Source organism: Phalangium opilio, unplaced genomic scaffold (assembly GCF_054372755.1).
Source record: "Phalangium opilio isolate 3A_F unplaced genomic scaffold, DU_Popi_V2 ptg000089l_1, whole genome shotgun sequence".
Classification (NCBI taxonomy): domain Eukaryota; kingdom Metazoa; phylum Arthropoda; class Arachnida; order Opiliones; family Phalangiidae; genus Phalangium; species Phalangium opilio.
The window spans coordinates 8,654,205-8,680,186 of NW_028324194.1; the positions used below are offsets into that span (position 1 = coordinate 8,654,205).

Genomic DNA, 25,982 nt, shown 5'->3' on the forward strand with positions numbered 1-25,982 from the left:
GCTTAGGCGCTCACGACCATTGAGTTCTAATATATGTATTTCTAGAGTTTTTGTTGAATTTCCTCCTCGCGTACTCGGATTCGTCGAATTTCAATACTTTATCATTAGTCGCTAGCGCCATCTGTCGCCTTACGTGAGAAGCTTAAAAGAATTTCCCACGATTTTGCGGGAAAGCGCCCCGCAAAATCGCCGCAGCTTGAGTTTGAAAATTAGGCTTAGGAAGAAGTAAAGCGCCAAATATGAAAGTTAGGTAATTGAAAAACAGTAAGTGGAGCCTAATAAATAAAATTTGATATTTAATAAATGGAATATTGATCAATTTCTTATTAAATGCGTGTTTTTACTTGGGAATTATATGTTATTAGTTATTAAAGTAACACATAATGAGAAAATGTATTAAATTTAAAAATGGGTTGAAAATGCTCAGTAGAAAAGTGTATCAACACTGGTAGAAATAAAAATGTTTTGTGACATAAGTATATAGTATACGTATAGAAAATTAATAAATATTTAGATAGTTCAACCCTTTTTGAACTGTACCATTAAGATTCCCTACAAAAAATTCGGAATTACCAAAACAATGATGTCAGGCCATTAATGGAATTGAATGGACTCCAAAAAAAGACATTTGCAGTGATCATTTTTGTCAAGTTGACTATCACAAAAGCTCAAAAATATATATACTATCGGTTAATGCAGTTCCTTCTCTGTTTTTACTCGAATCTAGCAATTTACTTCCATTATCATAGCGGTTTCTAAACATTTCCTATCTATATTAAGAAATTATAGCAGACGCCATAGTAACAAATGTGTGTTTTTAAGTGAAATAGATGGCGCCACCACCTAATGATAAAGTTATCCGTCCGTCCCATAATTTCAAAAACGATGGTCGCGCGAGCGCGAAAACCCGATATCCAAATAGAACTCTAGAAAGATATATGTTCTGAACTCAATGCTCACGACAGCTAAACATGGCATTGGGAGGGGGCTTGACGTAAAGTTATTGGACGCTTATCGATTGTAATAATGCAGTTAATTGAATAAAATGGCCAAAATAAAATTATAATTCTTTAGCGAAGTCCATTTGTAATAAAGTATTAATATTCGATGATGGGTGAGTCAATGAAAAATGTTGCTCAAGACGAAATCAATTCGCCGTTCTTGTACGAGTCGAAAAGCCTCCACAGCACCTCCTTCCAGAAACTTTTCGAGTTCGTCGAGAACGATATTTTATGCGATCTCGAAATACGCGCCGGTTCAAAGGTCAGTGTCCAGCGGCATCGTCAGTTTTTATAAATAATAGAGTAATGGCAGCCCTCTGCCTTCCACTGTATTCATCTCTATGGGGAAATAACATGGGGTGCCATTAGTCTATTAACGGAAATAGGGTAATGGCAGCCCTCTGCCTTCGACTGTATTAATCTCTATGGTGAAATAACATGGGGTGCCATTAGTCTATGAACGGAAATAGGGTAATGGCAGCCCTCTGCCTTTGACTGTATTAATCTCTATGGGGAAATAACATGGGGTGCCATTAGTCTAATTGTTGGGGGGGGGCAGTCTTTCAAATGTCATAGGGTGGTCCTGGCTTCGGTCAGTTCCTATTTCCGCGCCATGTTCACGTCGGGTCTATCGGAGAGCCGCCAAAGAGTGGTCAACATCGGCGACATTGAGGCCGTGGTCATGAAGGCCCTGATTGACTTTGCCTACACAGCCAAAATCATGGTGACGTGCGAGAACGTCCAGGCTATTTTGCACGCTGCCTCCCTCTTGCAACTGGATTCTCTGATGCAAGGATGTTGCCGTTTCATGGAGAACCATTTGCATCCTACCAATTGTTTGGCTGTAAGAATACTTAACTATCTATTTAGCTATCTTGATTTCAAAAGGATGGGGGGAGGCAATAAATAAGCCGACTTATTCGTGATGCGTGTGCCAAGGCTTATCGTGTGATTTAACTGAGGTAAAAAATAATGCGTCGTCTGCTTCTTTGAATAGATTCGTCAGCAGACTTAGAAATAAGGATAATTTTTAAACTAGTCCTTGGGACCAGTGACCCCCTAGTGTCCTAAATAATAAACTGGTCACCGGAGTGGTCCCACCCTTTGTTCTCCTATAGATTTGCAATTAATAAACTGGTCCCGAGGACCAGTAACCCCCACTTTTTGAATTAAAAAACTAGTCCAAGCAATTAATAAACTGGTTTTGGACCAGTGGAAGTGCACTGCTATTTCTAAGTCTGTTCGTCAGTTAAGTCGTGTTATTGCCAAGGCTTATCGCGTGATTTAACTGATATAAAAACCTGGGGTGGGTCAAAAAAGATGCGTCGTCTGCTTCTTTGAATAGATTCGTCAGTTTAAAGTCATGTTATTGCCAAGGCTTATCGCGCGATTCAACTGACAAATCTGGGAAAAATTAGCTATCTTGATTTCAAAAAGATGATGGGAGGCAATAAATAAGCCGAATTATTCCTGATGCGTGTGCCAAGGCTTATCGCGTGATTTAACTGATAAAGAAAACTGGGCTGGGTCAAAAATTATGCGTCGTCTTCTTCTCAGTATCATTTAGTTAAATGTAGTCCGATAAGCCTTGGCACACGCATCGGGAATAAAGTGGATTGGCTAAATAATAAATTTTTGAGTCAATAGAGCTATCTCAGTTGTGACGTCAATGTCTAGGTAAAACGTCATGGACTTAGCTTGGGTAGTGGGCGGCCATCTTTGGTACCGATGTGGTTCTATGGTAAAATAGCATGGGTAACGTCACGCTTAGATATAATAATATTTATTTCGCAAAAAGAATTCGCTGGCAACCACAGAGGCAAGCCTATATGTGGTGGTTACCGGGACAACACATGACATAAATAAAGAGAACCATACAGAAAACGAAAATTTAAAAAAATAAATAAATAAAAAAAAAATATTAAATAAATATTAACAAAATTACAAATTTTCACGTAACCAAATATTAAAGACAAAATCAGACACTAGAGACCGAAATTGTGGTATTGAAAGAGTACAATTTTGACGAATGTCGCAAGGCAGGCTATTCCACAATCGCACTATCCGGTAAAAATACGAGTTCTTTAAGGCCAGACATCTTGCGTATGGGATGAAGTAGGTGGGGACAGAATGCCTCGAGCTAAGGCGGACAAAATCATCTAGATCAAAGTACGGAGAGCGCGCGAGTCTAAGAAACGTCACTAAGTCAGATACGTCGCGGCGAATCGTTAACGGTAAGAGAAGTAGATTCTGTAGACGCCTAGCATAAGGGATGTGATTTGGTTTGCCCGGTCTGGGTGACTTCAAGTAGAAACTCGTGAAACGGCGCTGGACACCCTCAAGAGAATCAATGTCCTTCTTCAAGTAAGGGTTCCACACCGGAGTAGCGTACTCTAGGACAGGTAGGCACATGGATCGATAGAGGGTGATAGACGCTTTGGAGTACCCGGAGGTTCGACGAATCAGATCACACAGACGTTGCGCTCGGTTTCTAGCGTGAGTGACATTAGAGGACCAACTTAAATCGCTTGATATCTGGACACCTAGGAGTTTCATGGAGACAACGCGATTTAATGGAACGTTCTGTATAAAATAGAGAACGTCATCTCTTGGGCTTCTAAGATAGCTCTATACTTTTGAAACAGATCTAGTTTACCATACACATTTTTAAAGCGAGTTATTAAGCCTAAATGCTCCCATAGTCGTGGGGTGGAGGGACCCTAAACTGAGCAAAGGCTTAGTTAGTTTTAGCTCTGCCCTCGTGAACTACGAGTTCTGATTGGTTCCTGCCTTTGGCAACGGTATAATTTGCATGTAGAAAATTAGCCAGCCCAGACATTTGCTTTAAAAATTGATAATAAAGTCGGTATTCTTTGTGCAAAAACGAACCCAAATACTTATGATTTGAACAGCGCAACCTAACCTAACCTAACATAACTTAACCCAAAAATATATCAGAGCTATTAATCCAAGATGGCGACGCCAACATCAAATTTATTATGTTTTCATGGAGGTTTTATTAATTATGTTATTAATGTAAATCTATTAAAAAATGTTTGTCTGGACATTTCATTCTACCTTTAAAGGGTCTGCAAAGAAGGCATCCGCGGGGGGGTGGGTAAAGATTATTTGAAATACGTCACAGACATCACGTGATGCCAAGATACAAAGACTCCTCATGGAGTGGGACTAGTTAACATCTAGTCCTTGTTTTTCGCGAGATTGCAGCGCCAATTCCAATCATGAAGTGGTCATTTTCGAAATAAAACAAACTGAGCTTCTTTGGACCACGCCTCTCCTTGGTCACGTGGTGCCTCTGACGTATTTCAAATAATTTTTACCCACCCGCCGATGCCTCCTTTACAGTCGCTTTAAAATATTAATTGTTACGTGAACTGGTTTTAAGGTTCGCCAGTTCGCGGAGTGTCATGGCCTAACGAAGTAAGTTAGTCTACCTTGGTCCCTCATTAAGAAATAACATAAGTTTATAAGTAATGTTCCTTCCATAAGTATGACACTACCTGTACATGTTCGTAAGACTAGAGACTTACAGCTCGAGCTAGTTCTCCTATTTGGTCCGTACTAAGCCTTTGACGGCAGCGTCTGACCAGGCGTCGCTCAGACTTAGAAATAAGGATAATTTTTAAACTAGTCCTTGGGGCCAGTGACCCCCCTAGTGTTCTAAATAATAGGGACTTGGCAGTACTACGTCATGCAACGTCAGGCTACCTAGTTCTAAAAAACATACCAGGAGGAGGGGCTTATATAGCTTTCATTCTGTTAGGAAAAAAAAACATACCATAATGGCGCTAGGGGCGGAGTTAAGCCCGAATTGCCAAGTCCCTATAAACTGGTCTCCGGACTGGTCCCAGCCTTTGTTCTCCTATAGATTTGCAATTAATAAACTGGTCCCGAGGACCAGTAACCCCATGCACTTTTTGAATTAAAAAACTAGTCCAAGCAATTAATAAACTGCAGGTTTTGGACCAGGGGACATGTGCTATTTCTAAGTCTGGCGTCGCTTTACCCTGAATCTACGTCACTTCACGAAAAGCTCTCAGTTACCAGTGACAAACTTATGGATGGAACATATCTTATAAACTTGTGGTGGTATAAGATTATAATGGAGTCTTATGTATGTGACGTAGTTTGGCTCGATCGGCGAACAATTACACTCTTCGTCATTTTCCTCGCGTTCTGAGTTTGGCCCACGATGATTTCTTGTCCATCAGCGCTGGACACTTGCAAGATTTACTCTCTTCGTCGGATCTCTGCGTTCAAGACGAAATTCAGGTACAATTGTCCCTTGAAGATCAATGCGCTCTTGCAGTTTTAGGCCGACAATGCGCTCTTGCTGCAGTTTTAGGCCGACAATGCGCTCTTGCAGCAGTTTTAGGCCGACAAGGCGATCTTGCAGCAGTTTTAGGCCGACAATGCGCTCTTGCTGCAGTTTTAGGCCGACAAGGCGATCTTGCAGCAGTTTTAGGCCGACAAGGCGATCTTGCAGCAGTTTTAGGCCGACAAGGTGCTCTTGCAGCAGTTTTAGGCCGACAATGCGATCTTGCTGCAGTTTCAGGGCGACAATGCGATCTTGCAGCAGTTTCAGGGCGACAACGCGATCTTGCTGCAGTTTTAGGCCGACAAGGCGATCTTGCTGCAGTTTCAGGGCGACAATGCGATCTTGCAGCAGTTTCAGGGCGACAAGGCGATCTTGCAGCAGTTTTAGGCCGACAAGGCGATCTTGCAGCAGTTTTAGGCCGACAAGGCGCTCTTGCAGCAGTTTTAGGCCGACAATGCGATCTTGCTGCAGTTTCAGGGCGACAATGCGATCTTGCAGCAGTTTTAGGCCGACAATGCGCTCTTGCTGCAGTTTTAGGCCGACAATGCGCTCTTGCTGCAGTTTTAGGCCGACAATGCGCTCTTGCTGCAGTTTTAGGCCGACAATGCGCTCTTGCTGCAGTTTTAGGCCGACAATGCGCTCTTGCTGCAGTTTTAGGCCGACAATGCGATCTTGCAGCAGTTTTAGGCCGACAATGCGCTCTTGCTGCAGTTTTAGGCCGACAATGCGATCTTGCAGCAGTTTTAGGCCGACAATGCGATCTTGCAGCAGTTTTAGGCCGACAACGCGATCTTGCAGCAGTTTTAGGCCGACAATGCGATCTTGCAGCAGTTTTAGGCCGACATTGCAGCCCTAATCTAGACAAGTCGAAACTGTTAGCAGCTCAACAGTTACTAAAATGTCCTGGCGGTTTTTTTCTTGGGGGAAGGCCTTCGAGGTGGTTATGCAATGGGTGAACCAAGACGTGGACAACAGGAAAGACCTGTTACCGGCTCTGTTATCCAAAGTGCGTCTTCCCACGCTACCGACGGCTTACCTCTTGGAGGAAGTGGAGAGTAACGAGCTGATTCGACGCAGCATCGAGTGCCGCGACCTCCTGGACCAAGCTAGGGACTACAAACTATGGCAGGCTGACCTCGTGCCCCTAACTGGCAGCCCCGCTCACCCCAACTTCAACGGAGAGAGGTGTCGACCCAGGAAAAGTTGTTCTGGTAAAGAGTTTCCTACCAAGGCCCCCATTGACCTTTGACCAAGGCCCCCATTGACCTTTGACCATGGCCCCCATTGACCTTTGACCATGGCCCCCATTGACCTTTGACCATGGCCCCCATTGACCTTTGACCAAGGCCCCCTTTGACCATGGCCCCATTGACCATGGCCCCCATTGACCTTTGACCAAGGCCCCCTTTGACCATGGCCCCATTGACCTTTGACCAAGGCCCCCTTTGACCATGGCCCCATTGACCTTTGACCAAGGCCCCCTTTGACCATGGCCCCCATTGACCTTTGACCATGGCCCCATTGACCTTTGACCAAGGCCCCCTTTGACCATGGCCCCATTGACCTTTGACCAAGGCCCCCTTTGACCATGGCCCCCATTGACCTTTGACCAAGGCCCCCTTTGACCATGGCCCCCATTGACCTTTGACCAAGGCCCCCTTTGACCATGGCCCCCATTGACCTTTGACCAAGGCCCCCTTTGACCATGGCCCCATTGACCTTTGACCATGGCCCCCATTGACCTTTGACCAAGGCCCCCATTGACCTTTGACCAAGGCCCCCATTGACCTTTGACCATGGCCCCCATTGACCTTTGACCATGGCCCCCATTGACCTTTGACCAAGGCCCCCATTGACCTTTGACCAAGGCCCCCAATGAAGGAATTGGTGTCTTTTTCTTGTTTGGGGTGGTTAGGTTTGTTGTTCTGCATTGGTGGGCGTGGTCTAAGTGGAGATCCCTTCGCCTCGGTCGAATGTTTCAGTCCATTGCGGAAGACATGGTTCACCAGCAAGAGTATGAATACCAAAAGACGACACGTCGGCTGTACTTACGCAGAAGGTAAGCCTTTGCATTCAATCCTAATTTAAGCCTATCGGGCACTCATTTTTGAGGAGTGACGCTCTTATGACGTCATCCACATCGGTCTGAGGGGAAGGGGAACCAATTGAGACCACTGTTATTGTCGTTGTCAGGTAAATTGTACGCGGTGGGCGGGTGTAACGAGCAGGAGCATTTGGGAACGGCGGAGATGTTTGATTTGAAGGAGGACACTTGGGTTCTGTTGTCGCCCATGTCCATTCCCAGGAGGGGTCTGGGCGCCTGCTTCCTGGGAGGGGCTCTCTACGCCGTCGGCGGATTGGACGACACCACTTTCTTTGCCACCGTCGAAAGATACGACATTTCTTCCGACTGCTGGAATTCCGTCGCCTCCATGAAGACGCCCAGGGGAGGCGTGGCCGTTGCCGCTCTTAAGGTCAGTACAAAAACCTATCAATTAGTTATTGGCGCGTCTTCTTGACCATCGAGAATCTTGTAGCAAAATGAGCTCTCGAGTAGTTCAGTTCAATTGCGCTTGCATTTGCAATACGTACTGTTGCAATGAGGTTAGCGAGAATCAAAAACTTTTGGGATAATAATATTAAAATGCATTAAGCTATTAAGCGCTGACGTCACGAATTCATTAGAGCTATCTCAGAAGCCTTAGTGTGACGTCACCCATGCTATTTGCCCATAGAACCAAAGTGGTAAATGACATGGCCGCCAACTGTCGAAGCTAAGCCCTAACGTCACAACTAAGATGGCTCTATAGCGTCGCTATCTCAGAAGCCTTAATGTGACGTCACCCATACCCCCAAACATGACCGCCCACTGCCTGCACTGCCACTGCCGGTGGCGTTTTACCTAGACACTGACGTCACAATTGTGATACTAAACCTCCTGAGACGCGCGCAATCCATTATTCTTAATTATTTGGGAAGAGAAACCATTGAAGGTCTAGGATAGTACTTGCGACGGGTCTAGGATAGTACTTGCGACGGGTCTAGGATAGTACTTGTAACGGGTTAGGCCTAACTACCCATTCACATAGACACCTCCTCCAGAGGCTTGGTCCATATCCTGTCGTCAGCTTTAAGTGACACTGTCACCGCGACTAACCCGGCCCTTACTAGGGGATACAATTATACAGTATAGCCACTGTTCCATACTGCCCAACCTGGCCCTTACTAGGGGATGCTAGGCTTTTATAGCCAGTGCACTGTTCCATACTGCCGCCTCAGTCACGTGTCTAGCAGACGACAGGATACCCTACATACTATGACGTTGCAGGGTTTCCTGTACGCGGTCGGCGGGAACAACGGTCCATTTTCGTTGAGTTCCTGCGAGAAATACGACCCGCATTTAAACAAATGGACCTTCATCCAACCAATGGGTCAGTGCCGAGCCGGAGCCGGCGCCGCTGTCGTAGACGGACTCCTATACACTGTCGGTCAGTCCCTAATTGTCGCCAACGACTGACCACCCTCCGCCGTCTTACTAAATGATGACGCGTGTCTTAACTTGGCAGGTGGTTTTGATAACAATTTACCATTGTCATCAGTAGAGAGGTACGACCCTGACAAAGATCAGTGGACGTCCGTCAATCCCATGCAAGTGCCCAGGGGCGGAGTGGGCGTGGCCACCCTGGCCGGGAAGTTATACGCCGTCGGTGGACATAATGGAATCATTTACCTCAATTCCGTAGAAGTTTATGACCCCCTAACTAACAGGTAAGCTACGCCCCCCCCCTAAATATTTCAACACCCCCCCAAGCTACGGCCCTGGCTACCCAAAAAACATTCTTCGTCAAATTTGACGAATTCTTTCAATATTCGGTCTTTAAGTTTGACGAATTTGAAGAAATTTCTCTAATGATTTGAGTCTTCCAAGTTTTCTAGGCTTAGTTCCTATTTCTCTCAAATTTGACGAGTTGTCTCGAAATTCTTTCTCGAATTTGACGAGTTGTCTCGGAATTCTTCCTCAAATTTGACGAATCGTCTCAAAATTCTTCCTCAAATTTGACGAATCGGTTCAAAATTCCTCAAATTTGACGAATCGGTTCAAAATTCTTCTTCAAATTTGACGAGTCGTCTCAAAATTCTTCCTCAAATTTGACGAGTTTTCTCAAAATTCTTCTTCAAATTTGACGAGTTTTCTCAAAATTCTTCTTCAAATTTGACGAGTTTTCTCAAAATTCTTCAAATTTGACGAATCGTCTCAAATTCTTCAAATTTGACGAATAGTCTCAAAATTCTTCCTCAAATTTGAAGAGTTGTCTCAAAAATTCTTCCTCAAATTTGACGAATCGTCTCAAAATTCTTCCTCAAATTTGACGAGTCGTCTCAAAAATTCTTCCTCAAATTTGACGAATCATCTCAAAATTCTTCCTCAAATTTGAAGAGTTGTCTCAAAATTCTTCCTCAAATTTGAAGAGTTGTCTCAAAATTCTTCCTCAAATTTGACGAATTGTTTCGAAATTCCTCTTCAAATTTGACGAATCGTCTCAAAATTCTTCCTCAAATTTGAAGAGTTGTCTCAAAATTCTTCAAATTTGACGAATCGTCTCGAAATTCTTCCTTAAATTTGACGAATTGTCTAAAAAATTCTTCTTCAAATTTGACGAATTGTCTAAAAAATTCTTCTTCAAATTTGACAAGTTGTCTCAAAATTCTTCCTCAAATTTGACGAATCGCCTCGAAATTCTTCCTCAAATTTGACGAATCGCCTCGAAATTCTTCCTCAAATTTGACGAATCGCCTCGAAATTCTTCCTCAAATTTGACGAATCGCCTCGAAATTCTTCCTCAAATTTGACGAATCGCCTCGAAATTCTTCCTCAAATTTGACGAATCGCCTCGAAATTCTTCCTCAAATTTGACGAATCGCCTCGAAATTCTTCCTCAAATTTGACGAATCGCCTCGAAATTCTTCCTCAAATTTGACGAATCGCCTCGAAATTCTTCCTCAAATTTGACGAATCGCCTCGAAATTCTTCCTCAAATTTGACGAATCGCCTCGAAATTCTTCCTCAAATTTGACGAATCGCCTCGAAATTCTTCCTCAAATTTGACGAATCGCCTCGAAATTCTTCCTCAAATTTGACGAATCGTCTCAAAATTCTTCCTCAAATTTGACGAACTGTCTCAAATCCGCGCTTTGCTTTAACATTCCACATCTGTAGATGGACGCAACTGTCTTCGATCCAACTGCCTCGGGCGGGTGCGGGCGTGACGTGGGCGCCCAGTTCCTTGGCGTACTTGGAGACGTTAGAGGCGCGCTCCAATCAGGCTGTATTAGAAAAAGTGGCCAATAAGAACGGTGGCTCCTCCAATGCCAACGCCAAAGAGGAGCTGCAGCTGCTGAGTCCGGAATCCAACAACGTTAGCGGCGGCGTCATCGAGAGATCTCGAAGATCAACGCTACAATTATAGTCGAGTCCGATTGAACTGTCTAGACATTATAGTAGGTAGGTTTAGTTAAGATAGTTAAGCGCGATTTGAATGTAGGGTGGTCGCGAACCGTTCCTACAAAACGCGTATTATGAAAGACTGATTGATTGATTGATTGATTGATATCAATTTTATCCTTAAATATTAAATTTTAAAATTATAAATTAGGACCATAGAATAAAAATGGCGCCGGCTGTTAAGCCTTGGCGGTTCCTAACGCGTCTGGTGCTTGGACTGAAGTCCAGTATGTTCTATTTAGGAGTCGAATTAATATAACTTCTATGACCTTTGCCCCCAACCACCTAAACAATTAGTTACGATCATTGGGAGTGTTTTAGACTCTGATCCCTTGAAATTTAAGTTTGAAACAGTTTCTTAACTGAAAAAATCTGGGTCAAATTGACGCGTCGTCTGCTTCAAATATTGAAACATTTTGAATCTGAAGCAGACGACGCGTCAATTCGACACTGATTTGAAGTGATTTCATCAGTTAAACTCAGGGCCGGAAATAAGCACAGGACACTGGACATTGTCCAATAAAATTTTAAAATGTCCCATAATTTTTTTAAAGACTAAAGGGGCGTTTTCCTAGCGACGGTTTTTTTCCGCCGCGTGCGACGGAACACGCCGACGGGACTACGCTCCCCACTGAATCAACGGGAAAATATGAAAGTGTTTTCCTAGAAAGAGTAAGACGTAACACGTCCGCTTCCTTCGTCGGCGCATTAAGCCGACGTCGTTCAAAAGGAGTCAAGCACGTTGCGCGCTGAGCGATTTTTCAAGTTTTTAGGCCTTGGTTGTAATATTAATTGTCTGGGTTAAATCTAAAATATTCTTTAAATTTCACACTGTCAGAGAGCAAATGGTTGTTAATCAAAATAGTGTAAGCTCCTTCTTCTCGTCGACGTAAAAACATTTTTCTTGTTGCCCCTCGTTTCCTTTTAATGACTCTATGATAGTCTTCCTCCTCTTCAGCATCATCCAGATATTTTTACCTCTCCGTGTGACGTAGTCCAGGAGAGGTTCTGTAACGGCCGTGTCTGTGTGTCTGTCTGTGTGTCTGTCTGTTGTTACACTCACGTGACCGCGTTCGCAGTTTGCGTATCGGAGCAAACGTATTCCCAATTTCCGGACCGCATTGACAGTTCACAGAAATTTGGAAAATTGTATTTCTCTCCGTTGGCTACTCTATACTTGAGTTCTCACACCACCATGTTATACTTGAGTTCTCACACCACCATGTTTGGTCTTCGTCCATCCCACATGAACACCAGTCTGGTACTTTTCTGGCTTCCAACACCACCATCTTCTGTTCTTTGTCAATCCCACATTGACACCAGTCTGCACTTACACTGGCTTATAACACCACCATCCACTGGTCTTCCGTCTATTTCACATAGACACCAATCTGTATCATTGGCTTCTACTCCATTATCATCGTTTTGTTTTAGGATATACGCGGCGATCAGCTAGGGTTACGAGAAACGTCTAGCCTCCCTAAGGTGGGATCGGCCACCAAAGGTTTTCGCAATTGCGCTTTTTCCTTACTATTATAATGGAAACGAATCGTATATATACCCCAAATTTGAAAAAAGCGGCCAAGAGGGGTACCCTTCACTTTAAACGTCAATATTAGCAAAGTTTGAGAAGATAATAGGTATAACTTTATTTTAAACGATTTAACTATTATTAATGTTAATTATTGAAGATTAAAATAATTAAAAATAATTATATTTATTTAAATATTAAAGATAAACCTCTCGTGCAAAGAGAGAGATTATCATTGCCTCCTATATCTACCAAGGCCCGTGCATGCGATATATTTCCTTCATTGCCTCATATCTATCAAGGCCCGTGCATTGTGATATATTTCATTCATTGCCTCCTATATCTATCAAGGCACGTGCATTGTGATATATTTCATTCATTGCCTCCTATATCTATCAAGGCCCGTGCATTGCGATATAATTTTTCAAAACAACAACAAAAATGGGAAGCTCCTCTCAGAAACATAATAATTTCTTTTCTCTGTATATGAAATGAAAATATGGATAATATTGCGCTCCTTTAATGGTATGAATCCTTGCCTGTCTATTGATATTTTACGTAGGAGTAATACGTTTTTAGCGAAGTCTAGAGAGGATAAACATAAGCGAGATTGTTTTGGGAAAAAAATACTGCTTCCACTAATGGGTTTACACTCCTTGTTACTGTTGTATAGAGTAATCATGATAAAAGCTTAAAAAATTACGAGAGGACAGACCTTTTTTATCCTCTTGTTTTATTCTTAATAAGAATATAAAACATTTATTTTGTATCAAAAAATATTTTTTGGTGCTAAGATTGCTTTAAAAAAATCCAAACGGTTAGGCATTGTTAAAAAAGACAAATGATATTTTTCAAATCTAATGAGATAACGCCCACCTAGTTGAAAATTGCCGTTTTTTACCGCGGGAGCCGTTCTTAATGAGAATTTCGATGCTAGTAGGTTGTCAATTAAACTACCGGTATATTATTGTTGTTGGAAATTGGATATTAAGTCAAATTAAGTGGTTGTAAAGAGCCAGCAGGTTTTTGCCACTTCTTTTTGTGAGTATTTGATTTTTGTATGTAAAATGGAGGAAGATAATGTTGAGAGTAAGGATGAAATGCGGAAGCGCAAAGCGCGGGAAAGGATGAGGGCAAAAAGGTCGACGTTTTCATTGGATACTTAAGGTTATATAATCTTCTCGACACGGAGAGGTAATATTTTGGTTTTCCCAACTTGTTTGATTAGAATATAAGGCAGTATTTGTTTGCCTTTATGCAGCATGTTTTTGTTGTAAATCATCCGCTGGTCGCTGTTCCGCTACGAAAGACGCGTCGTGCTATACTATTCCTTGGAAAACATTTCGCGCCGCATGATATATCGCGCCGCGCTCAGCGGAATGCGCGAGCGTGTTCCGTCGCACGCGGCGGAAAAAACCCGTCGCTAGGAAAACGCCCCTTAAGGGGGTCACTGGACATTTTGACCTATAAATTTTCCGAAGTTTTGATACCTTGACTATGGAGAAGCGACACCATTTTTGCACACTCCAGTGGACAATGTCCTATAAATTTTCCAGTCAAACAGGGGGTCACTGGACACATGTCCTATAACAAATTTTTCTTATTTCCGGCCCTGGTTAAACTGACAAATCTGGGTCAAATTGACGCGTCGTCTGCTTTAAATGTTAAAACAATTTGACTCTGAAGCAGACGACGCGTCAGTTTGACACAGATTTGTCAGTTAAGATTAACAAACTGTTTAAAATCTGGGTCAAATTGACGCGTCGTCTGCTTTAAATGTTAAAACATTTTGACTCTGAAGCAGACGACGCGTCAATTTGACACAGATTCGTCAGTTAAGAAACTGTTTCAAATCTGGGTTAAATTGACGCGTCGTCTGCTTTAAATGTTAAAATATTTTGACTCTGAAGCAGACGACGCGTCAATTTGACACAGATTTTATCAGTTAAGAAATTGTTTCTAACTAAATTTTAAAGGTGACGGTGAAGATGCCATCGGCTGGCGGTTAAATATTGTTTGAAATACGTCACTGACACCACGTGACAACGAGATATAAAGACTCAACATAGAGTGGGACTTGACACCTAGTTTTTGTTTTTTTCGCGAGATTCCAGCGCCAATTCCCCCCGGAGGAAGCGGTGGTTTTCGAAATAAAACTAACTAAGCTTCTTTGAGAACCACCCACGCCTCTCTCCTCGGTCACGTGGTGCCTCTGACGTAATTCAAATAATTTTTACCCCCCCCCATACCTTCTTTACAGTCCCTTTAAAGGGATCATCCCTAAAACACTTGTTTAGGGGGTGTGTCCCTTGGGGGGGGAGTAAAATGTCACTGAACAGTTTTGACTCAAAATCAGTCATAGAAGCATCCCACTGAACTTTGGTCAAAGCACCAACTCGTAAAAATAAACGTCGTTATATTGAAGCCCGAAAACTAAAACCGCGCAGTACAATGAGAAATAAATATTAATCTGAAGCCATATTGAATTTCGCCAGCTGCGCCTGCGCGGGCGTTCTTACGGTTTTCGAGCTGCGATATTCCGTTGAAATAGTTTAGTGGACTTTTAATCTCATCATTCTAAACAAACAAACAAACAAACATCTATTTATAGATAAATATATATCAAGAAGAGTGTAAAATAAATATATACTAGAGCAATTATAAATATATTATCATATACTAGAGCAATTATAAATATATTATCAAAAACGGATTTATGGGATAAGAACGTCGGAGTTAGTGAATTCACTCCCCGTCCTCGCATACTTTATTGAGAAACTTCGTCTGCTTATATTTTGACTCCACCCACAAATTGTGTATATAGCTACTTCTAGAGATCGAATTTGTGGGTGGGGTCAAAATATAAGCAGACGAAGTTTCTCAATAAAGTATGCGAGGATGGTACTAGAGGCTAAAGCTACGATCCGACGTTCTTATCCCATAAATCCGTTTTTGATATTATAGAGAAACCTTAACGTTAACGAAGAGATTAATTAAGCTCAACATTATTTAAACCCGGTTTAATTTGATTTTATTTTGACACGAGTGTATCACGCGTTTACGGGTACTGTTAATACGAGTAGTATGACCCCCTAGATACGCATCAATCCAAGATGGCCGCCGTCGCAATATGACGTCACGTCATGGCCGACATTGTGGATTTTGATAACGTCATATGGCGACGGGGGTTAATACGAGTAGTATGACCCCCTAGATACGCAGCAATCCAAGATGGCCGCCGTCGCCGTATGACGTTATCAAAATCTCAACTTTTGGTTTGAGTTTGTGATGACGTCAGGGCCGATATCTTGGATTTTGATGACGTCATATGGCGACGGGTATTAATACGAGTAGTATGAACCCTTAAATAACCAGCAATCCAAGATGGCCACCGCCACTGTATGACGTCATCAAAATCCAAGTTTTGGTTTGAGTTTGTGATAACGTCATGGTCGATATCTTGGATTTTGATGACGTTATACGGCGGCCATCTTGGATTGCTGCGTATCTAGGGGGATCATTAAGTACTACTACTAATACGCGCAACTTCAATACCTTCACAAACCTAATAAAGACAAAAGCCGCCTACTCCTTTCTAATTGCGACGTCAGTGGCGCGGATTTTCATTTATGCTCCGATCCCGCTTAAAAATGTGGGATCAGCCTATAGAGCTATATCAGTTGAAGGGGGCCTGCCAATAAACGTAGCCGGTTTTCACCCTCCCTCCGTGCGGGCCGCTGAAGAACTCTATGTTAAATTTCCCGCATAATATGGCGCCTAGGCGGGGACTAGCGTAACCCCGCCTCAAAAGCTCTCCTTTCCCCCTGAATTGGAATAGCTCTATTGTAGCGTTTTCCATTTGGGTAATCGGAGCTGATTCGGAGCGCCCCCCGACAAAACAATTCTTCTTTCATTTGTAAAAACCGAGCGCTACGAGATGGATTTTATCCCAAACTCACCCACGCGAGACGGGCCGACCAAAATGGAGCGCTTGATGACGTCACAAAACCGCTCTGAAAAAACTATCGTCTCATTGGGAGCGACTAGATCCGGTGTTGCTCCCGAGCTAGAGCGATGACGTAACAAGAAAATACGGAGCGCTCCGGGGCAACCCCAATGGAAAACTCTATAGAGCTATCTCAGAAGCCTTAGTGTGACGTCACCCATACTATTTGGCCATAGTACCCAAGTACCAAACATGGCCGCCCACTGCCAAAGCTAAGCCCGAGACGTTTTACCTAGGCACTGACGTCACAACTGAGATTATTACTATTACTATGCGGCGTTATGTTAAAGGGTTTGTAAAGAAGGTATCGGTGGGTGGGTAAAAATTATTTCAAACACGTCAGAGGCGCCACGTGACCCAATCAAAGGTGTACGTGGTTCACAGAAAATTAGAATTAGTTCGTGTTTCATTTTGAAAACTAGCCCTGATTTCAATAAAAATTAAAATGATATGAATTCAGTATTACTATTCAAGAATTGATATTACTAATTAAGAAGCATTATTAATTATTGATGAACCATTTCAGTATTCGTGTAATCCAAACGTAACATTCAAAAGTAATAAAAACAATGGTTATTGACTGGCAATTGCTTTCCGCCGAAATCATTTTTAATGAATTGCAGACTTATTGCTAACTTAAAGGACCTATTGGTCCGCCTGATCCGACGGGGTCGGATGTTCGGCATTTTAATGTACGGGATTTTGAGATTCCAAGATTTTGCCCAGTTTTTGAGATTCTGACTGAGATTTCAGAAATCTTGAAATTTAGTCCAAGATTTCGGGATTTTCAATATTTTCAAATTTTGAAGGAGATTTCAGGATTTGGAACAAGATTTTCAAATTTTGAAGGAGATTTTCGGATTTGGAACAAGATTTGCAGATTTTGAAGGAGATTTCAGGATTTTGTTCAGGATTTTCAGATTTTGGGAATTTGCAGGAGACGTGAAGATTTCCTATTGACTTCCGGTGTCCAAGGGATATTTCGAGAACTTGAAATATAGGTTTAGGCCTTGGCCTAAGACTTTAAACTTGTTTTAATTTACCATAATTCGTCGCCGCAATTAATAATTCATAGTTTTTAAGCAAAAGACCTTTACAACAAATTTCTATTCATATAAATGCGGCACCCACTTAAGACAAGAGTTCCATGAAATATTGCCGGACTTTCCCCCATGCAATTGCAGATCCAGATTTAAAATAAATTCCCTTCCATTGACACCCACGCACCTACCTTTTTACCCTTCCATTGACACCCACCTACCTTTTTACCCTTCCACAACTACTTTATCCATCCACCCTGAATTAAAAATACCCATAATTCTCTTTAAAAAAAGGAAAGATGGTTTAGTTTATTAGTTAACGTTACAAATCATGAAAAAGATCCTGAAAATGTGAATTAATAATTAAATTGTATTAAATATTCCGAGAAGTTGCTTGGGGTTTAACATTTTAGTGAAAGCGGCCAGAGAAGTCTCTTCCAAATTGAATTGAACTGAATTAGAGCCGCGTTTGAAGTTGATACTGCAAAGAGGTAAGCGTGCGTCTCTCGGTTACATTTCTCCGCATTCGTCTCTTCCCTGTTCTCTGGGGGGATTTAACTTGATGAGGTCATCAATTCTCAGGATGGTAATGGCCGCTTCCGTGGCGAACTTCAGGGACTTGATCTTGGAGATTGCCGGCTCTAAAACGCCCGCCTTCTTATTGTCCCGGACTGTTCCTTCGTAGAGATCCAATCCAACGCTGAAGAATTAATTAAAATTGAAACGTCATTTAAAATTTTTAAGATATTCGTTAATTGCTCGTTACTTCTTGAGATGAGCGTGTTCCGGTTTCGTTTGGGAACTGTTATGGTAAGCGCGCAATTTGGCCACTAAATCGGTGGCATCTTTGGCGGCATTAACGGCTAACGTCTTGGGAATAATCAAGAGAGATCGGGCGAATTCCGCAATCGCCAATTGCTCCCGAGAACTCTGAGAGAACAAACTCCGTTAAAGCAATCTTTTCAACACAATTTTCCAAAGCTTCTGCCTTAGTGTGACGTCACCCATGCTATTTGCCAATAGGGAGCTTACAACAGGCTAGGGGGAAGAGATAGTCTGACGTCACGCAGTCCCCCCCTCTCTGGTTGGCATGCATTTTTGCACGTAGAATACACTGTTTCCAACCCGCAGTTAGGGGGGATGAAACTCCAGTAAGAGATAAAAGGGTGTGACGTCACGTTTCAGGGACGTCAGAACTGTTAGCTCCCTAAAGAACCAAAGTGGTACCAAACATGGGTTACCCACCGCCAACGCTAAGCCCGTGAAGTTTCACCAAGGCACTGACGTCACAACTGAGATAGCTCTATTAGAAGTTGAAAAGTGTCTTACGAGTGACGTGGCAAAGTTTTCTAGATAGATGGAAAGTGCAGCTTCGACGGCCCCGCCCCCGGGCACTACGCACTTGGATTCCATCACCCTCTTGACGACGCACAACGAATCGTGGATGGATCGCTCCATCTCGTCCACGAAGAAATCATTAGCTCCGCGCAATATAATTGAAGCCGCAGAGTGCGCCTTGGGTCTACGCGCAGCAAACAACAAACAGATGAATTTTATGGACGGATTACGCGTTCCCAGGCGCAATGCGTCTATCGGGGTCAGGACTGACTCTTACCCTTTAATCAAGAGCAGTTCATCATCACAAAGGCGCTCTTGAACGACTTCGGCGGCCTCTCCCAAACTGCTGGCTTCAAAACTCTCGTCTCCTTCGATGTTGGCCAAGCTCATCAGGAGTGTGGCTCCCGTGGCTTTGGCTATCCTCTTCAAGTCCACCTTCTTGCACCTTCTGACGGCCATGGCTCCCGCTTCCACAAAATACTTCAAGCACAGGTCGTCAATGCCGCCAGTTGTCAAAATGACATTGGCTCCCGCTCCCAGAATCTTCTGGATTCTCTCTTTCGTGATGTCAGATTCCCTAATTATAATAACACGAACGTTTGCATCTCACAAGATTTAACCCAGAGTCATTTGGGCTCGACTTATGCCCACCCATTTACTGAAATCCCCGACTTATCCCCCACCCATTTTCCCAAATCCCCGACTTATCCCCCGCCCATTTTCCCAAATCCCCGACTTATGCCCACCCATTTACTGAAATCCCCGACTTATGCCCACCCATTTACTGAAATCCCCGACTTATCCCCACCCATTTTCCCAAATCCCCGAATTATGCCCACCCCTTTTCCCAAATCCCCGAATTATGCCCACCCCTTTTCCCAAATCCCCGAATTATGCCCATCCCCACCCATTTTCCCAAATCCCCGAATTATGCCCACCCCTTTTCCCAAATCCCCGAATTATGCCCACCCCTTTTCCCAAATCCCAGAATTATGCCCACCCCTTTTCCCAAATCCCCGAATTATGCCCACCCCTTTTCCCAAATCCCCGAATTATGCCCACCCCTTTTCCCAAATCCCAGAATTATGCCCACCCCTTTTCCCAAATCCCCGACTTATCCCACCCATTTTCCCAAATCCCTGGCTTATCCCCGCCCATTTTCCCAAATCCCCGACTTATCCCCACCCATTTTCCCAAATCCCTGACTTATCCCCACCCATTTTCCCAAATCCCTGACTTATCCCCACCCATTTTCCCAAATCCGAAACTTATCCCGCCCATTTTCCCAAATCCGAAACTTATCCCGCCCATTTTCCCAAATCCCCGGCTTATCCCGCCCATTTTCCCAAATCCCCGGCTTATCCCGCCCATTTTCCCACATCCCCGGCTTATCCCCACCCATTTTCCCAAATCCACGGCTTATCCCCACCCATTTTCCCAAATCCACGGCTTATCCCCACCCATTTTCCCAAATCCACGGCTTATCCCCACCCATTTTCCCAAATCCCTGACTTATCCAAGTTCTCCATGTTTCATAAGGAGCCCTGTTGTAGAAGTTACCTTTGCCTGATGGCTTCCAATTTCTCGGGTTCGGTGACAAGAACCTGGACGCCCAAAAGCATCTTGACCCTCTGGAGGCTGAAATCTAGACAGGCGATCTTGGCGTTGACCACGCGTTTGGGCATGGCCTGAGACGCGACGGTGCAATTCAGGGCGTAACCGTGCACCAGGATACTTTCCCTGGAACTGCGTCCGTGGGCTTTCAAGACATTGACGGCTTTGATGGGATACTTGAAGCCTCCCTTGCCATCCGACACCTTGACGGCCGTCGCCGCGTCAACCACCATGTTGGAAAAGAAATCGGAATCCCTGCTCTAACAGTTAAGGGATTTAACAATGAAATTGACCATTAGGTCAAAGGTTAATGATCATTTTCTTGAAATTTTTGCAATTTGCTTGAGTTATGATCATTCATGGTTCATACAACTTTTGGGAAACCAATTTCCCCGAGATTTCCCAATTTATTTCCCTGAGTTTTGGAGTATTCTGTGGAGCAAATGTTTGTGGACATTTTGCTTAATAACTTGGCCCCTGTTTAACGTAAACCCAAGTTTCAAGTATCCTAGTAAAGGGTACAAATAGGACTATAACATACTCAAAGGACATCCCCGTATCTCTAATACAACCAGAGTTATGAGCCTCCAAAGTTGGGTGAGACGTTAATCCTATGGAGGGAATGTTCACGAACATTTTACTTAATTACTCGGGCCCTGTTTGTCGTAGCCCTAAGTTTTTAGTATGATTGGATGGGGGGCAAATAGGACTATAACATACTCAGAGGACATCCCCGTATCTCCAGTAGAACCAGAGTTATGAGCCTCCAAAGTTGGGTGTAATGCTATTCCCATAGAGGGAATGTTTATGAACATTTTGCTTAATTACTCGGCCCCTGTTTGACGCAACCCCAAGTACTTAGTACCGTTGGAAAGAGGAGAAATAGGACTATAACATACTCAAAGGACATCCCCGTATCTCCAGTAGAACCAGAGTTATGAGTCTCCAAAGTTGACTGTGACGTTAATCCCATAGAGGGAATGTTCACGAACATTTTGCTTAATTACTCGGCCCCTGTTTGACGTAACCCTAAGTTTTTAGTATCGTTGGATGGGGGACAAATTGGACTATAACATACTCAAAGGACATCCCATTATCCCTAATTGAACCAGAGTTACGAGCCTCCAAAGTTAACGAACATTTAGCCCAAATTACTCATAAAGAAAACCAATTTAGTAAAACCAAAGGATACGGTCCAATTAGCTTCGAGGACATTGAAGTTTTGGCGCAGTTAACGATGGAATCTCGGCCCAATTCATCAACGCTGATGGTTAAATGATCCTGAATGTATTTACAAGCTTCCCTGAAAAGACACAAAACCCAACCGACAAACGCACAATCTTAATTAACATGAATAATTGTTCCTTATTATAATAAATAATACTAATTAATGCTAATTAGATGTTAATTAGTGTTCTCATAGTCTGCCTTAATAGAGTTCTCTTCACCAATGAAAATCAGAAGAGGGTTTTAATCATAGACACCAAAAGACACCCAGATAAAGAGGGCCTATCCCAAGGGGTCGGACGTTCCGCATTTTAGTGTACGCGATTTTCAGATTTCAAGATTTTGACAAAGATAAAGAGATTTTGCCCCAGATTTTGAGATTCTGACTCAGATTTTGAGATTCTGACTCAGATTTTGAGATTCTGACTCAGATTTTGAGATTCTGACTCAGATTTTGAGATTCTGACTCAGATTTTGAGATTCTGACTCAGATTTTGAGATTCTGACTCAGATTTTGAGATTCTGACTCAGATTTTAGAAATCTGGAAATCTACTCCAAGATTTTAAGATTTCGGGATTTTAAAGGAGATTTTCAGATTTTGAACGCGATTTTCAGATTTCAAAGAAGATTTCGGGATTTTGTTCAGGATTTTCAGATTTTGAAGGAGATTTCGGGCTTTGGAACAAGATTTTCAGATTTTGAGAAGATTTTCAGATTTCGAGGAGATTTTCGGATTTCGAGGAGATTTTCGGATTTCGAGGAGATTTTCGGATTTCGAGGAGATTTTCGGATTTCGAGGAGATTTTCGGATTTCGAGGAGATTTTCGGATTTCGAGGAGATTTTCGGATTTCGAGGAGATTTTCGGATTTCAAGGAGATTTTCTGTTTTTAAGGAGATTTTCGGATTTCGAGGAGATTTTCTGATTTCGAGGAGATTTTCTGATTTCGAGGAGATTTTCTGATTTCGAGGAGATTTTCGGATTTCGAGGAGATTTTCTGATTTTGATATTTTAAGATGAGATTTCAGGATTTTACGTTGAGATTTCGGGATTTTACGTTGAGATTTCGGGATTTTACGTTAAGATTTCGGGATTTTACGTTAAGATTTCGGGATTTTACGTTAAGATTTCGGGATTTTACGTTAAGATTTCGGGATTTTCAGATTTTAAGGTAGGGATTTTGGGATTTCTAAATTTTGACGTGAGATTTTAAGATTTTTTAGATTTTGACGTGAGATTTTAAGATTTTTTAGATTTTGACGTGAGATTTTAAGATTTTTTAGATTTTGACGTGAGATTTTAAGATTTTTTAGATTTTGACGTGAGATTTTAAGATTTTTTAGATTTTGACGTGAGATTTTAAGATTTTTTAGATTTTGACGTGAGATTTTAAGATTTTTTAGATTTTGACGTGAGATTTTAAGATTTTTTAGATTTTGACGTGAGATTTTAAGATCTTTCAGATTTTGACGTGAGATTTTAAGATTTTTTAGATTTTGACGTGAGATTTCGGGATTTCGAGATTTTCGAGAGAGATTTCAAACGAAGTGTACGGGATTTTGACAAACGTCCGACCCCTCGGCCTATCCAGTCTTAAAGGGAGAATGAAAGCCCGCATTATTACGCCATCAAATACATTTCATTCTCCCTTTGAAGGGAGGCAAGATAGTCCTTGCCCCCAAAGTTCTACTAAGAGTTAGTGTTTGTGGTGTTGTTAACTGACTTGCAAGCTAGACGATATCCGCTGATGATGGAAGTGGGGTGAATCTTGCACTTGACCAGTTCATCGGCGTTCTTGAGGAGTTCGGCGGCGATAATGACAACAGAGGTGGTCCCGTCGCCCACCTCCTGATCTTGCAAATCGGCCAGTTCCACCAAAACCTTGGCGGCCGGGTGCTCCACCTCCAGAAGCTTCAGTATCGTCGCTCCGTCATTTGTAATTGTAATATCCTATCAGCCAAATTTACAATTACTTTATAGATGGTGTAACACACATGGAGGATTCATACCACCATTTACACCAGGAGGTTGGGCTACCTTTTTGTCCTCCTGGTAGAATGGACTCCTGGTGTAAATGGTGGTATGAATCCTCCATGTGTGTAAATTATTATTTTTTTTCACATCATAAAGGCGCTAGTTTTTCTCTACATCCCGAATTTGATTTTCCCTGACCTATTTAGGCCAAACCTAAGCTAGTTGGCAATATTTGTTACTTGAAACAAGTATTGCTGGAATTCTGGTCTATTTTGCAATTTCATGACTTTTCCCGACATTATTTCATGATTTTTTTCCTATTAAATTTTTGGTCCATTTTTAAATTTCATGACTTTTCCCCAATATTTTTGGTCTATTTTTAAATTTCATACATTTTCCCTTTACATTTAAAATCTATTTTTAAAATACTTAACTTTCCATGACATTTATGACCTTTTTAAATTATTTCATGACTTTTCAACTGACATCTTTGGTCTATTTTTAAATTTCAAGACTTTCCCTGACATTATTGGACAATTTTTAAATTTTATGACTTTTCCCTGAAATGTTTGGTCTATTTTTAAATTTCATGACTTTTCCTTGACATTTTTGGTCTACTTTCAAATTTATCACTTTTCCCTTGACATTTTTGGTCTTTTTGCAAATTTCAGGACTTTTCAACTGACATTTTTGGTCTATTTTTAAATTTCAAGACTTTCCCTGACATTATTGGACAATTTTTAAATTTTATGACTTTTCCCTGAAATGTTTGGTCTATTTTTAAATTTTATGACTTTTCCCTGAAATGTTTGGTATATTTTTAAATTTTATGACTCTTCCCTGACATTTTTGGTCTTTATTCAAATTTCATGACTTATCCCTGACCTTTTTGGCCTTATTTTTAAATTTCATGACTTTTCCCTGGCATTTATGACCTTTTTTATTATTTCATGAATTCCCCTGACATTTTTGGCCTTATTTTTAAATTTCATGACTTTTCCCTGACATTTATGAACCTTTTTTATTATTTCATGATTTTTCCCTGACATTTTTAAATTTTATGACTTTTACCTGAAATGTTTGGCCTACTTTCAAATTTATCACTTTTCCCTGACATTTTTGGTCTACTTTCAAATTTATCACTTTTCCCTTGACATTTTTGGCCCATTTTTTTAAGTTACTTGCAACTTTTATGAACCCAAACTAAATTTCCTTGAATTTTCCCTGACCTTCAAACGCATTTATTAATTCCCTGACATTTCCATGTTTTCCCTGAGCCATTATTACAATACTTCTCTTAAATGTGGGCACACAACATCTCCCTCAAAGAACATCCATAACCAATTGTACTTACACCAATATCATCCACCAACATTTTATCCAAGCCAACTGGACCCAAGGAACTTTTAACAATATTAGCTATAGAGCTGGCCGCCATCACTACAAATCAAAATTAAATAAATAATAATTAACATTAACATTAAATAATCAACGCGTCTGTTTTTGGCGCGCATCATTTTGACACCATATAAGGGCATTTCCCAAACCCAAGCACCTCCCACACACAAATCCATAATACTATTAAGTTATTAATGTTATAATCCCACTCTAATATGAACAAAGCCTAGTCCATATCCTTAAAAACTTAATTTTAATCAAATCAACTTAATGCCAATTAATTTAAAGTGTAAATATTGGTTTTCTTTAGCAAGGGTGTGCCGCGCAGCACGTGGGGGGTTATGGACTGTCATTGTACTTGACCAAGGCTTAAAGAAATCAAATTAATAATTCTTAATTCTTACCATTTTGAGTTCTAATATTAGCTCCGGAGGTCCTGGTTCCTCCCACGCTTAACGCATTTATAACAGACATTTTCGATAACTTTATTTGTTAATTTAATTAAATACTTTAATTACTCTTCATAAATTATTTTATTACGTTCTTTGTTCGTCTGAATCTGACAATGAAACCAACTTCTGCTGCACAAGTTACCGAATGGGCCGATCACGGACTATGAAATCGCATCTCGTGAATCAACGCATAGAGGTTAGGACCGTCTCTCTACCCGGTGGCGAAATGGTACAGTAGGCTCTGATAGTGTGCAGTCTGGGAAGTAAGTATTTTTTTTAAACTAGTCCTTGGGACCAGTGACCCCCTAGGGTCCGAAATAATTAACTGGTCTCCGGACTGGTCCCAGCCTTTGTTCTCCTTTAGATTTGCAATTAATAAACTGGTCCTGAGGACCAGTAACCCCCACTTCTCGAATTTAAAAATTAGTCCGAGCAATTAATAAACTGGTTTTGGACCAGAAGAAGTGTGCTATTTCCCAGACTGGTAGTGAGTATTGCGACTCGAATACAAATTATCGACATCCTAGTATATAATATTGAAAAGATGAGCAAAATACTT

The 25,982-nt window shown here is 41.9% G+C and overlaps 2 protein-coding genes across 2 annotated transcripts; one reads left to right on the forward strand and one right to left on the reverse strand.

Annotated features, from left to right (window-relative positions):
* The first annotated feature begins 959 nt into the window (after window positions 1-959).
* On the forward strand, window positions 960-11,414 carry LOC149647399 (kelch-like protein 8). The gene is made up of 10 exons (XM_089850241.1): window positions 960-1,263; window positions 1,561-1,845; window positions 4,408-4,442; window positions 5,150-5,294; window positions 6,269-6,551; window positions 7,256-7,399; window positions 7,534-7,814; window positions 8,669-8,828; window positions 8,907-9,108; window positions 10,559-11,414. Exons 1-10 carry the CDS (start codon window positions 1,108-1,110, stop codon window positions 10,806-10,808), a joined length of 1,941 nt encoding a protein of 646 aa, XP_089706367.1. The 5' UTR covers window positions 960-1,107; the 3' UTR covers window positions 10,809-11,414.
* Window positions 11,415-17,698: 6,284 nt separating this feature from the next.
* Window positions 17,699-25,581, reverse strand: CCT1 (chaperonin containing TCP1 subunit 1). The gene is made up of 9 exons (XM_089850243.1): window positions 25,376-25,581; window positions 24,928-25,013; window positions 23,323-23,549; window positions 21,565-21,675; window positions 20,319-20,627; window positions 19,036-19,335; window positions 18,750-18,942; window positions 18,187-18,350; window positions 17,699-18,120 (listed from the first exon to the last, which is right to left on the reverse strand). The coding sequence occupies exons 1-9, from the start codon at window positions 25,443-25,445 to the stop codon at window positions 17,931-17,933; spliced, it is 1,650 nt and encodes a 549-aa protein (XP_089706369.1). The 5' UTR covers window positions 25,446-25,581; the 3' UTR covers window positions 17,699-17,930.
* Between the last annotated feature and the right edge of the window lie 401 nt (window positions 25,582-25,982).